Source organism: Balaenoptera borealis (genome assembly GCF_965194805.1).
Source record: "Balaenoptera borealis genome assembly, chromosome: X".
In the NCBI taxonomy this organism is placed as follows: domain Eukaryota; kingdom Metazoa; phylum Chordata; class Mammalia; order Artiodactyla; family Balaenopteridae; genus Balaenoptera; species Balaenoptera borealis.
The window spans coordinates 40,140,967-40,155,143 of record NC_138881.1 but is presented as its reverse complement, the minus strand read 5'-3'; the positions used below and the strand labels follow the sequence as shown (position 1 = coordinate 40,155,143).

Below are 14,177 nucleotides of genomic sequence, written 5' to 3'. Positions count from 1 at the left end.
CACACTTGAAGGTATGTAATAGAACTCAGGGCAGAAATAAATAACAAATGGAAAAACAAAACTGGGCAGGCAGAGTGAAGTGGAGAAAGCATTATTAAGTGGTTAGATAAACCAATTAGCAGATCACCTCATACCAGATAATATCTAGAAAAGATTAAAAGGTAAAGTATAAGTTGATGAACAGCAGAAAAAGAAAACATCAGGGAAAAGATTTCTGTCCACAAATGAGGAAAAATGGACAGAAGACAAAATAAACAGCAGTGACCATCCTCTGCCAAAAGGAACAGGGGCATTACACTCAGGCGAAATCAAGTTCCATTGCCAAAGCGGCAACTGGGGTGGTGATGTTTTAAGGTACAAACGTGAAAGTAGTAGATAACTAGATCTAATGCACAGCATAGAGATTACAGTCAACAATACTGTACTATAAACTTCAAAGTTGCTAAGAGACAGATCTTAATTGTTCTCACCAAAATAAAAAAAAAAAAAGATAATAATGTGACATGGTAGAGGTGTTAGCTAATGCTTTGGTAATGTTCATTTTGCAATATATAAATGTATCAAATCAACACATTATACACATTAAACTTACTCAAAGTTGTATGTCAATTACACCTCAATAAAAAATTTTAAATTTTTAAAAGCCTCGAATTTTCAAAAAGCCAGCTGGCAGAGTTAAGCTATTAAACATCATGAAGGAAACAGCGCAGGAGTGGGTTTGGAGAAATAATAGCAACTTTTATTATCTTTAGACAACTGAACTAATAAAAATATGCTGTTAAAGCTTCAACAACAACAAAAAATATTACAGATCTCTTAGAAACTTAAGGCCTGGTTAAAATTAATTTAATAGCTAGTATTCAAATCCTCAGCAAGTATTTTTATAATACATGGAGTTCATAGTATCTTAATTAAATGAAACAAATGATTTATACATTCCACATTAATAAATAAAATAATAAAAGACGAGGCATTTCACAGATTCCAAAAGTGGTTTCTAAAAGGAAGTACATATCATCATGCCTTTACTTATTCTTTCTGCCTTAATATCTTGGCATAAAAAAATATGACAATAAAATTCCTGAGTCTATATAAAGGATATGAGATTAAATCAGATACCTGGAAATGTAGTTTTCTGGAGAAAAGTGTAAAAAAAAAAAGTGGAAATGCTATTTCACTCAGAAGTTTCATGACAGGTAGCTGAATGAACTGGTGAACAGGGGGCATCTAGAGAAAACTGCACTGTCAGTTTGTGTAGAAAAAAATTCTGTTAAGAGATGACAAATAAAATCAGCCTCTTTTTTTTCCTCCCCAACGTTTCCAGCCAAGCCTATGAGGCATTTTGTAATTTTATAGCCTCTTCCATTTCATTAATCTATCCATTCAAGAAACACTAAGCACCTGGTAAAATGCCAAGCTAACACAAAGTCTCATTTGAGTTTAACCCATTTCCTTAGAATCATCTCTTGTATTAATAATTCTCATCTTCCTAACCCTTTCATATTAATCCCTTCAATCAGCACTTATCATCTTCAAATATCAAATTATAAGGGGACTTACATTGGTATCCCAGCCAACTATCCACAAGTTCCCATAAAAAAGCCACTCTCTTCACCTTTAAAAATCCAAGGAAGTTCTAATGCTGACATATTTTAGGGAAACTTAAATATGTAAGTATTAGGACGATTTTTTAATAATCTTCATTAAATAGATGCATTGGTATTAACTGAAGATATGGGTGTTATCACATCTTATTTTGCATGTATTAGCTTCATATGAGGGAAATAATTTTAATAGTCTGCCAGGGTGCAAAACTTAGAGGCATTATATAAAACTGCTTGTCAAAACTGGTGTGCTTTTACTGAAGTAATGATAGCACACTGCCTCAAATACATAACAAATGTAAGCAATTATCATTAATATCATTAAAAAGTAATAAAATAAAATTCTGAATTATATGGAGGTAAACAGGCAACCAATCCCACCCGGGGGGATATTATCTGAAGCGGGAAAGAAAAAGAACAAAATATCATGTAGAAATGTCACCCTGAAATGGACTCTGGTTCAGATAGTACTAAACTAGTTAATAAATTAAGAATTGGTACCTCCACCACTCAACTAAACACATGAAATCTTTATTGGCCAATTTAATGGAAAAATAACACCATCTGATTGAAAAGTAAGCTGGGCATTAACTTCACATTTCTGAGGATGGGCAGGGTGACAAAAATACAAGTATTCAATTCTAGGATGGGAAAATGGATTTCACACAAACAATATCTATACTGGCCCCAAATTAGAGGGGTTTTAGATATGGTAGATAAACTGAGAACTAAAAAAGAAGGGCTGAAAAAACTTATTTGTCAGATACTTCGATATATACATTATTTAATCTTTATAACAATCTTGTGGAGTAGGTACAGTTATTCCAGTTCTACAGACACAAAGAGGATCAGAAAAGTTAGGCATCTTGCCCAAAGTCACACAATTAGTTTACTGGCAGGGTCAAGTTTTAAAACCCAATTTGCCTGCTCTGAGAGCTGTTTACACAGTACCAAAACAGAATGAATCTGTTTCAGAAATACATTTTGGGAGAAAAGTTATTACCAGAGATAGAAATAAAACAGGAGGCCCTGGAATGCATTTCATGTGTGGGTGAAAAGAAGGAATCTATTATGAAAATAAACTGTATTTTATTTAAATATTTTACCATCTAAAACATACTGTATATGTTGTATCTCTCCATCCCAGAGGGAAAGGAAATGAGGCAGAGAAGACCAGATCTGTAATGGACAGATTCTATGCACCACTCCCATACCAAAATAATCTTTTTACCCACCCCTCACTCTCTATTAGACAGGAACAGCATATTTAGGAAATCAAGCTCTGCTCAAAAACTGGACATAACTGGTCTAAGAATAACCACACCTTTGATAAGGAATCACTGAGAATAGCCACGTGGTCTAATTCTGGCCAATGAGATGCAAAGTGAAGTATTCCTGAAAAGATCAACAGGAAGTCAGGATCTTTCTCCTCTATAACATGATAAATCAGGTATTTACTGAGCACTTACTATATGCCAGCGCTACACTAAGCACCTATACCACTACTCTACATTATAGAGTAACTCTATAATGTAGAGTAGTGGTATAGGTGCTTTTCTTTATGAGACATTGAAAAAGAAATCATCTCACTGTGTACCTGGCAACCAGCCTTAAGAATAAGCCAACACAGAAAAGAGAAGAAAATGAACCCTTAGTGAAACACTGGATCAGCTGAATCAATCAATCCTGAAGGCTGGACTTTACATTATATGAGCTACTTTTCTTTGTCATTTTAACCAGCTTCAGTTGGAGTTTTCTGAGGTTGCAGCCCAAAGCATCTATACCAATACACTGTGCTAGGAAACAACTTCATGTAGTGGAAAAGTCACCAGAGGCTCCACATCTATCCATAAAGGTAAAGTACTAGCCAGTCAGTCCACTGTAGGAAAACTGAAGGCCACCTAAGGAGAATGGGGCATATCATTCCTTCTGATTCCTACCTTCACGTACACTAAATGCTAAGCACTTACAGTAATATACTGAAATACCTCCTCTTCAACTACAAATGTTCATGCCTAAAATTCTCCTGAAAACAGACAAGGAATACTGGAGAGAGAAGCCTTAAAAAGCCAATGTCAAGATGAGAGAAAAATCAAATGAAACCTTCTCATTATGGGGAAGAGAAATATCAAGGACTCCTGAAATTCTTTTCTATGTTCATGGAAATGAAACAAACATCAGAATGGTATCAAGTATTTTAAATAAATGGAAGGCCCAAAACCAGAAGACTGCACTTACTTAAGGCAATCTTGCTAAAATCACTATGACTTGAAAGTTCGTTAGCCTTTACGCCTGAACAAATTAAAAGTTGTATACAGGAAGGATTCTGTTGAACAGGAGTAAGCAAGAACACTTTGAATTAGCCATGGAACACTGTTTCCCCTGATTAAAGGGGATTTTAAATATTGCCACCTTCATGGAAAGAGTTTTGCATCCATAGAATTGTTTAAGGTACCACTGCACTGATATTCAGAGATAGCCACATTGCATAATTTGGGACAAATCTCATTACTTTTTTCCACTCAAATATATTTCCTGAGCAACACTTACACTTCTGCAACACACAATAACCATATTGTGACAGTTCTATAAAAAGCTCAAATAAGCTGACTTTGTATTATAAGCATTTTAAGAGTCTGGTTTGCTAGTATACACTGTGAATGTCCAAGAGGAGGTGAAAATATGCAAGGTGGCATATCTGAACTTATTTTCCATTTCAAGTCCACTCACATGCGAAAGTATAGTTTGAGACATGCTGCTCTAAACTTGAGGAAAATTGATAACTTCTAGGCATCCCTTAGTCTCCACGTTACTTACATTTGCCCTAGGGCCTATTTCTCAAATTGCACTTACCTTTGAGAACTGTGTGATCTGAATACTTTCACAATCTACTTATTTTAGTGTTTTGGACTGTATACCTCTCTCTTTCGTACCATCAGCATTGTTCTTTATAAACTCATGAAAGATAGAAACAGTATTTGCAAAACTGTCTACTTTAAAACTCTAGAACAATTAGGCACTCCTAAATACAGTTTTATTTGGTTGTTTTTTTTTTAATTTCAGTAGTTCCTTACTAGTGAATTCAAACTACAACCTATTGTAAAGTCATTCTTTATCTCCCTCCTGACCCTTCAGAATGAAGATAATCTGCAACGGAGATATTTAGAACATGGCAACCATTATAAATAGTCATAAATTCACAAAAATTTAAGCTTTTCCTAGAACTTCTAATCCTTTTAAAAAGCAATACTTTTGTCGAGCAGGGAAGCACTATCTTCATGAAAAGCCCAGTAAGACCTAAAGTGATGGCATAGATAGCACAAGAAACTAAATGAAAAACTTGAGAAATGTTAAATTCTATAGAAAGTAAAATATTTAACCAACAATGTTATTTTGCCCAACAATGTTTATACTCACAAACCAGCAGTTCAAATGACTAGCAAAGAACACATCTTTTTATAATTTAAGATATGAGACGTGCTTTGCTAGTAGAGGTGGAGAGATTTCTAGTGAGACCCATACAAGTAAACAGTCAATGATGGGGGTCACAGATACAGAATCATTAAGCAGCTGCTTCTGACCTCTATGGTTGCCAATCACTAATAGCAGAGTGATTCAGATGTCCAAATTGAGACTGAAACCTTCACCCTTTCCTGATAACAGACCACAATTAAAACTCAAAAAAAAAAAAAAAGTTTAATGATATAATTAGAAACCCAAACTTATATATCTTCCAGTTCATAGCTGATAAAGTTCTTTCATCTAAATTTTCAAATTTTCTTTTGAAGTACCATATAAATTCCAACATTTCTCAATGTTCTAATATTTAACAACCCCCCCGCAAAAAGACCCCACAAAAATTAAACATTGTATCTCAGAAAAAACCCAACAACCTACCTTTAAACTAGACTCATAGTCTGTGTTCACTTTGAACATAAGACCAAGCCGTAAATGAATTTCCTTGGCTCGACAAAAGCTGGGATCAACATAAAGCACCTCCTGAAATGCTTTAATTGCCCTGAAAGAACACAGACATAAGATATCTTTACTTTTTAACACTTACATGAATTTTTGCTTGGTAGAACAGTAAAACTTCTCTTTTATGCAATTGTTTTAAAGGAAATGCCAGTTTTATAAAAAAGATGTGAATGAATAGCTTTAAAAAAAAAAGACTAGGAAGGGGTGCCTGGGTCTTTTATGTAATTGAATATGTGTAATATAAAAGGAGAAAAGGAAGATCAGTTGAATTTACTCTCAATTATTCAAATTTTTTTTTTTTCTGGTTGCATTGGGTCTTTGTTGCTGCACGCGGGCTTTCTCTAGTTGCAGCGAGCGGGAGCTACTCTTCGTTACGGTGCGCGGGCTTCTCATTGCAGTGGCTTCTCTTGTTGCAGAGCACGGGCTCTAGGTGCGCGGGCTTCAGTAGTTGTGGCACACGGGCTCAGTAGTTGTGGCTCACGGGCTCTAGAGCACAGGCCCAGTAGTTGTGGCGCATGGGCTGAGTGGCACCGTGGCATGTGGTATCTTCCTGGACCAGGGATCGAACCCATGTCCCCTGCATTGGCAGGCGGATTCTTAACCACTGCGCCGCCAGGGAAGTCCCTTCAAATAATATTTTATGGCTTAATAAAATTGTCCGTGTAAATAACTGATTTCACTGTTTCTGGAATTTCCTAGGGGAGAGAGGGGTGGGGCAGATAGTTTTGTTTTTAAGGGAGGAGAGATTAATCCTGTCTCTAGTCTACTCCATAAAATGAAGTCTTTTTTTTAAACTTTATATTTCTATCTTTCATATTTAGGTTTACAATCCATCTGCACCTTATTTTTTATATGATGTGAGGTAGGGTTCAGTTGTCATTTTTTTCAATACAGATATTCAGTACCCCCTACATCACCTGTAGAAACTAAGACCATCCTTACCACAGCTCTACAGTGCCACACTGTCCTAAATCAAATGTCCATATCAAACGTCTTGGTCTATTTCTGGGCTCTCTATTCTACTATATGTCACTTTATGTCTATCAGTCCATCTTTGCCCCAAATTCACATTTTATCTTTCATAAAAAGTCTTAATTACCAGTAGAACATATACAAGGATGAGGAAGGAACACGTTTCAAAAACTGAATACATTTTTATATCACTTAACTTGATCACATGAATGTACTATGTACTCAAAAATGAATTAAAATTATGACAAAGAAAAACATCTACTTTGAATTTTGAAAACTATAGTATCAGATATAACAGTATTTTAGGCATCATTTTAAATCTCTCTACATGATTTAAGGCTTATCCCAAGTACAGCTAATATATTCTTTACAAAGCTTTTTATCAACTATTCTCTACTTCTATTTAATCTTAAAGGAGGTTACTTAGAATCTTAGACAATTCCAAAACAAAAGTCAATCTTTTTTATAAAAGTTCAAAATATATACCACAAAATAGAGCAAAACAACATGCCCTATGTCTTTAAGTAACTTTATTTTGACTTGTATATTATCTATTTCTCCCCCCAAAAAACTGTGTGGTTATATATTTATTATAAAATTAAGGGTTCTAAAAGGTAATAATTACTGTGAGGAGCATCAGATACCTTTACATCTGGTTAAATACTTTCTTCCTGAAGAGGCATCTATGTGTTAAGATGGCATTTCAAATGGGTGGGGCTGTGTATGTGTTTTATTATTTAGTGTGTGTATAGACAGCAGAGGGGAGTCAAAGGCCTGATAAGAAAGAATTCGTGTAAATTACCTTTCTCATTCAAAGGTGGCTTCCTATTTCTCTCAATCAGACTTGAAGATACTCATCTGCATACTGCTAAGAAGTTCTCTGTACTTTTCTCAAACCTTTCTAATAAGAGGAGGTGCAGCTTCAGCCTCTATATTCTCTTGGTCATGTCTAGAGTGCCACCTTCTAACAGAACAGATTGTGTGCACAGGTGCATGTGAATGTGTGTGTGGGGGGAGGGAGTACAACACACACATGTTGGGGGAGGGGCATAAAAAAGGTTAGGAAGAGAACAACTGCAGCAATAAATGAGGTCAATTAAAAGATAAGATGTGACTGGGAAATGGTATGCAGGGGCTTTTGGAAGCTTCTGGGATGATAGCAATTTTTTATTTCTCGACCCAAGTGATAGTTATGAATGTTTATTTTATAAATAACATGTAAGGATGTATACTTATGTTTAATCTTCTTTAAGTATGTTACATTTTATAATAATAAAAATTGAGGATAATGTTTCATAAAGTCCTAATTAGCCTTACCTTACAAAATGGGTCAGAGAACTCCTATGGAATGGGTCAGAACTAAGCAATGTCCACACATGCCAATTAAAAACCCAGGCAAGGAAGAGTGGATATAGGTATATGTGTAACTGATTCAGTTTGCTGTATACCTGAAACTAACACAACCTTGTAAATCAACTATACTCCAATAAAAATTTTAAAAAACAAAACAAACAAAACTAACCAAGGTGGGGTGGGGGGGGGGGGGCAGGCAGGCCTGAGCCAAATACACTAAAGAAAAAGAATGGAAGTGGTGGAAGATAGCAAAGGAAAGATGGAATAACGGAGAAAAAGAAGATAGGAAGAAAAACAGTCTAAGGAAGGATGTATGCGAAAGGGAAGAAGGAAAACACAGATCATCAATAACAACCCCACAGGAGAAATATTTCCTACTCTGTCTCAGTTTCTATTTCCAGTCTTTTCACAACCTACTACTGTTCATAGATGTGTTTTACTCCATAGGTGCCTTTAGTTCTTATCCACTTAGTTCACAATGTCACACAAGTACAAGAAACACAGGTTATTTTACAAAGCTCTCTACACATGTTAACACACTGGAAATTTCTTTTACAAAATTATTAACTTACCAGCAAAAACACATATTACAATACACTAGTCCGGGCTACACTGTGCCTGCTCTTTAAGGACTACTAAAAGTGCCCATGACAAGGGAGGACAATATATATCTATTCATCAAGTTCTCCAGGTTGTTTCAAAGTTTCCCTCAAATTCAATACTTGCAGACTCAATCTTCAATATCTCATTATCAGATAACTGAAACAGACTCCTTAAAGACTTCCCTTGCTCTCCTCTGGCTTGCCTATGCTTCCTAAAATATGTGGCTCCTGTGATTGCCTACTAACCATGATACTCTAACCATGATACTCTTTCAAGTCAAATCTCCATGTAGCATTTAAGGTTTATGAGCAGTTATACCCATTGCCAACCATGCCCTAACATTGTTCCTCCTCAGCTGTGAGCTGGCATATCTTAGGAATTCCTTCATGCAAATACTGGTCCTCTTGGCTTCACGGCTTCTCCTCAGGATAGTCTCCTGACCTGGAATATTTTCATTCTTCTGCTTCACTCTAAATCCACTATTACCTTTAAGACTCACCACCCAAACTCAACATCAATTATTTTTTGCTTAATGTTAACCAGCAGTTAGGTCCACTCTATAATCAAATCATTTTACTCTTTACCTGTCAGTGTGCTGTCTCCAGTTTTTCCAAGTAGTCTATTCCTTGAGGTCTACATTCCTCTTTTATTTTTAAATACTCTAGACATTATAGGAAAATGTTTAATATCTGTTTACTGATGTCATCACTCTTTATAATTAACTGACTGGACTTCTTGTTGAGGGGGTGGGAAGGGACGCTCCAGAGTCTCTTTACTGATCAGTTCTCCTCAGCTAACAAAATAGATGCAAGTTCATTTTCACTTGCTTTTCTAAACTCTTACCATCTTTTTCTCCTATGTGTTGCATCCACCCCTTGGGGTGGGAAAAGAAAAGGAAAAAAGAATGTGTTTATGTGTTAGGAGGGGGATAGTGTGTGGAGAAGACAGGTACCATTCAGACAACATTCTAATTTTGGTCATCATTTTAATGCATTCATATCTCACCAAACCACATGTAGCCAGAACATCATCTGTGTAGCAGAAGTTAGACTAAACCGCCAACACATACAAATTCTGCTGACGTCAGTATTCTGACAGACAATTTTAGAACATGAAAAATGGCTACCTAAAACGATAAAATACTTTTAATGATACAATGCTTGGAAAGGTTTATAGTTTTCAAATATTAAAGCACAGTCTCTACTGAAATTTTAAACAAGTGCATATTGCTATGCTTGAGTGTCCATGCATTTTCTTAAAAATCTAAAGAATGTTTTTATATCACCAAAATTATTTCTATAGATTTTCAGTTTAAATTTTTTTGCAATTAATGTTTTCCATTGTTAACAATTTTTAAAAGGAAATGATAACTTCAATAGCACTCCCTGCAAAAAACACACACATACTGAATATATTTTAAAACAATGGTCATTTTAAATAAGATTTCTAGAGCCATTTTTTAAAAAGCCTCCTTTAGAACCTTACCACCTTACCAAACTATAGAAAAATAATGATATTAACGAAACATCCTAGCACAGTTTTAGTACATTTGAAAAGAGACATAATAAAACTTTAAGTTCTCTGAAGCTAATAAAGCCGAGTCCAGAGATTTCCCTCAGGGATATCTGAAGGGATAAAGGAACTAATTCCACAAATTTTCATACTAATAAAAGGGAGCATATTCTAGCTCTAAATCAGTAATAACATATATACACAACAGATATACACACTTCTATACACACACATATATATATATTTGGAAATTTAGAGGTTCCTTCTAAATGAGACAAAAAGATTTGATTAAGAACTCGAAGAGACAGGTAAGGTAAGAGTTTTAAAGTGGAGATGGAAGGAGAAGGCAGACCAAAGAGAGTAAATGGCACAAACCAACTTGCATAGGTAAAAAAATGCTCAAGACATTTTCAGGGAAATGTTAATACAGTAGTGGCTGACACAAAGAATATATCTAGGGGAACAATAAGTCTAGAAAGATCATCTGAGGTTGAAACAGAGAGGACCTTAAATGTGAGGCTAAGTTAGAAGTATCATACGCTAGGCTATTCACATTGACGTTTGCTAATACATTACCTCCTGGTTCTTTTGCCCTCTCCAGCCATCTTCATTTCATCACTGCAGACAGTGGGATGTTTTCTTCCCTCCCCTACTGTAAAATTTATGTTTTTATTCATAATTTCCCTGAAGCTTAATCAATCCAAACCCTTCCAAATTCTCTCTGGCAATCTTTGTGTCACTGGTAAGCATAACTTTACCAAAACCGCCTTAGTTATCTGCTATTTTCTTCAAAACAGCAGCGAACAGAATAAACTCAACATATGTTAACATGAACTGTTTTATTTTAATAGAAATAAACTTTTGATCTAAGAGCATTAGTTTTCAAAATGATAGCTCAAAAACATATATTAAATATTAAGTTTTTGCGAGACTCCATGCTTAACAAGGCTCAGGATCAATGGCGGTTATCTCAAACTACATTAAGTTTATGTTTACACCCAAAGCAGTGATTTTACAAGGAGAGCAGAGATTCCTACACCCCTAAGAACACTTGTAATTGGTACACGCTAGGGAAATGAGTCCTGGAGAAAGTTCACTTGTAATGTGTTAACATTTCTGTCTTTTTAAACTCACCTCCATCTCATTACCCTACTCCTTGCTGATGTCAACATAATAATAATCACTACATTTCCTTACCAGGGCTTATCAATTAGATTTGGGAAGCTAATTTCCAAAATCCTATGCCTCTGGCACAGAATTATGTAGCTCTTAGGTTTGCCACTATAAGACCATTCTGATACTGATCAATGGGAATACAAAAGGTTACAGGCTAGAGAGAGAGGAATGATAAGGATTTTCAGGGAGGCATATTTAGAAATATGGCTACAAGTTATAATACTTTATTACTGTATATATTTCAATTCCTTTCACCCAAGGATATAGGTTTCTTACTACAAAAGCAAGGAAAAGCTCAGTTCAAGGTACCCTTAGCAATATGCCACCCTCATGAAGAAGAACAAGTGAAGGCATGGGCATGCACTCATGCACATGGAAAGGAACAGCTTTATAGATACTGGTTCTAGCTCTCTGCTGCATGCATTTTACTATGTGCTTCTATGTCTTCCTTTCTCCTTATATTTATTTTAAGTTTGGTCACAGATTACTGTGTATGATAATAGTAAAATTAAATAATTATGATCAATCCAGTGAGGATGTAACAGTTGCTCTACTACTTTCTGACATGGGCTCCTCCAAGAGGCTGAAATTGAAACTGGAAAAACTGACCAAATAACTGAACTCATCCAGAGGCTAACAATAAAATCAACTCACCCCCCCAAAAAGGTGGGGGGGGAGCATAATATGGCAAGAAACAAGACAAACAGGTTAACAGATAAAACCACAGTTAATAAAATTGCTCTTAATAATTTATTAAGTCGCCATCACCAACCCCAACACACATGGTGGTTGCACACATTATTCTCGAATACTTAATCTAATTAAATAACAACAGACACCACTTACAAATATTAAATTCTACTAAAATTATAAATGTACAAGAGATAGAACATTCTGAGCTAACAATACAAAAAAGGCATACCACACTCTTCTCTGGAAATATTTTTTCAACAAATCCCAAAGAACTTAGTGTGTGTTGGGGGTGGAGGTGGGTCTGTTCCCAGAAATTAATAGCCACCTGTAAATAAAACCAAATAAAACACAAGTATAGTTTTAACCTAAGGAAGTTCCTATCCGTTAAGGCTATACTCTAAAACTCTCACCAAGCACCTACTCCATGCTTTCTAATTTTGTGGCTGTTCAAGAAATAGCAAGATAAGTGAAAGCAAAAATTGGGGCACAGAGTTTGTGAAAGAACATTTGACCAGCAAGACGGGAAACACACATCCATGATGGATTAAGAGAGGGTGTGAGATATGTCACTTTAGGGAGCAGCTAGGGCTGAAACTCAAGACATGAGAAAATGGTGGTAACCAGGACAGGATCAACAGAACAGAAGGCACTTACTAATTCAGACATTGCATCATTCTTATATCATTTCAGTTTCATTTCTTAAGTCAACTGAAGGACACAGAAATCATATGTAGATAAGGAATCAAAAGATATAATTTTCCACACTACAAGCCCCCTAACTTGACATGGTCACATACTTTTTAATGCAATCCAATTTTCAACTGATGATGGCTTCACCTCACTACTGATTTTATGCTTATATCTTCAATCCACAGGGAGTTCACAAGTTATCACAGATAGGTGAAAATTAACTGGTGTGAGGTATACATGTTCATTTCTAAACTGCAGAGTTCCTCGCCTTGAGTTTCATCTAAATTATTTCTGGCTGGCCATAAAGATTTTACCAATGTGCCCAGGAGAACAATTACAAATACTGATTAAAAAATAACCACCAATCAATCTTCAAACTTGGGGACAGACTACAACAGACAAAATAATTAGACTGGGAAACCTGAGCATAAGTTTGCTTCTGCCACCAATTAAACAGTTATATAATACTGAGCTACACACGCATACACATCCCTTGTTTTCTTCGTCTATAAAATTAAGGAGAAAAAACTAAGTTATCTCTTAAGACCATTCTGGTTCTAAAAGTTTAGAATTGTGAATTCTATGAATAGCATCTTCAAGAAAGTAAAGAGATTTTAAAACAGTCCTAATCTACTCTTGATTTTACATATGATACACTGGATATAAAGTTAGGAGGCTTAAATTTAGGCTTGCTCTACAACAATGGATAATTTAAAAGAAAAATATTACAAAGCTTCTTTATAAAGATCAATTATAGCTTTACAAAGAAAATGAGTGATTTGAATGATTATAATACTCTATCCACACAGGTGTTCTCTAACAATGCAGTGCTTCCATAGATGATCAAAACCCAACAGGACCAAAAGCAAACAGGAAAGAAAAGGCATCTGGGAAAAGTCATTCATGTCTTAAGTTTCATCTTTAGAGAAACCAAATCAAATCATTGCCAATGCATATTTAAAAGCTCTGTAATAAATATCCAGGATGCCCAACAGGTATATGACAGGGTTATAACCTTTGGTCAAAATGTTCCTTTGGACTTTCTCAGCACTCACTCAGCTTAAAATTATGAAGAACAGAAGGCACTCTGACAAAGTCGAATATATTTCAAAAAAAATGTCTACATAGGGCTTTACAGTTTGCAAAATGTACATTATCTCATTTGATCATCAAAACTCTGTAGAGTAGAAAAGGCAAGTAACTGTAATGTACCTAAAACAAACACACACACACACACACACACACACACACACACACACACACACAACACACACACACACGAGGAAACACATCAAACTAAGTGGCAGTGCTGAGACCAGAATACCAATCTTTCAACTACGTTCTTTCCACTAGAGAATGTTACTGTCTTGTCTGGTAAACAGAAAGACAACAAGGGGGCAAAGGCCACAGTAACAGGGACCTATACTTTACCGTTTATAAAATCTTATATATATTTCTATCATATTTAATGTCTGACTCTGAAGGTGGTACCATTACTCCTATTTTATAGAAGAGAGAATTGAGAGTTTATAATCTAGTGCCTGGTTACTAGAAATTGGAAAAGAACTAACACACTCGTGTGTGTGTGTGTGTGTG

The 14,177-nt window shown here is 35.5% G+C and overlaps 1 protein-coding gene across 8 annotated transcripts in view; it reads right to left on the bottom strand.

The window, feature by feature from the left end:
* Positions 1-14,177, bottom strand: part of KDM6A (lysine demethylase 6A) — a 206,950-nt gene that overhangs the window by 81,421 nt on the left and 111,352 nt on the right. For 7 of the 8 annotated variants that reach the window (XM_082378060.1, XM_082378062.1, XM_082378061.1 and 4 more), the window contains exon 6: positions 5,502-5,622. The exons of the other annotated variant lie outside the window; for it this stretch is intronic. In XM_082378060.1, the coding sequence (XP_082234186.1) occupies positions 5,502-5,622 (121 nt within the window). The remainder of the gene's footprint in view (positions 1-5,501; positions 5,623-14,177) is intronic. 8 annotated transcript variants of the gene reach the window in all.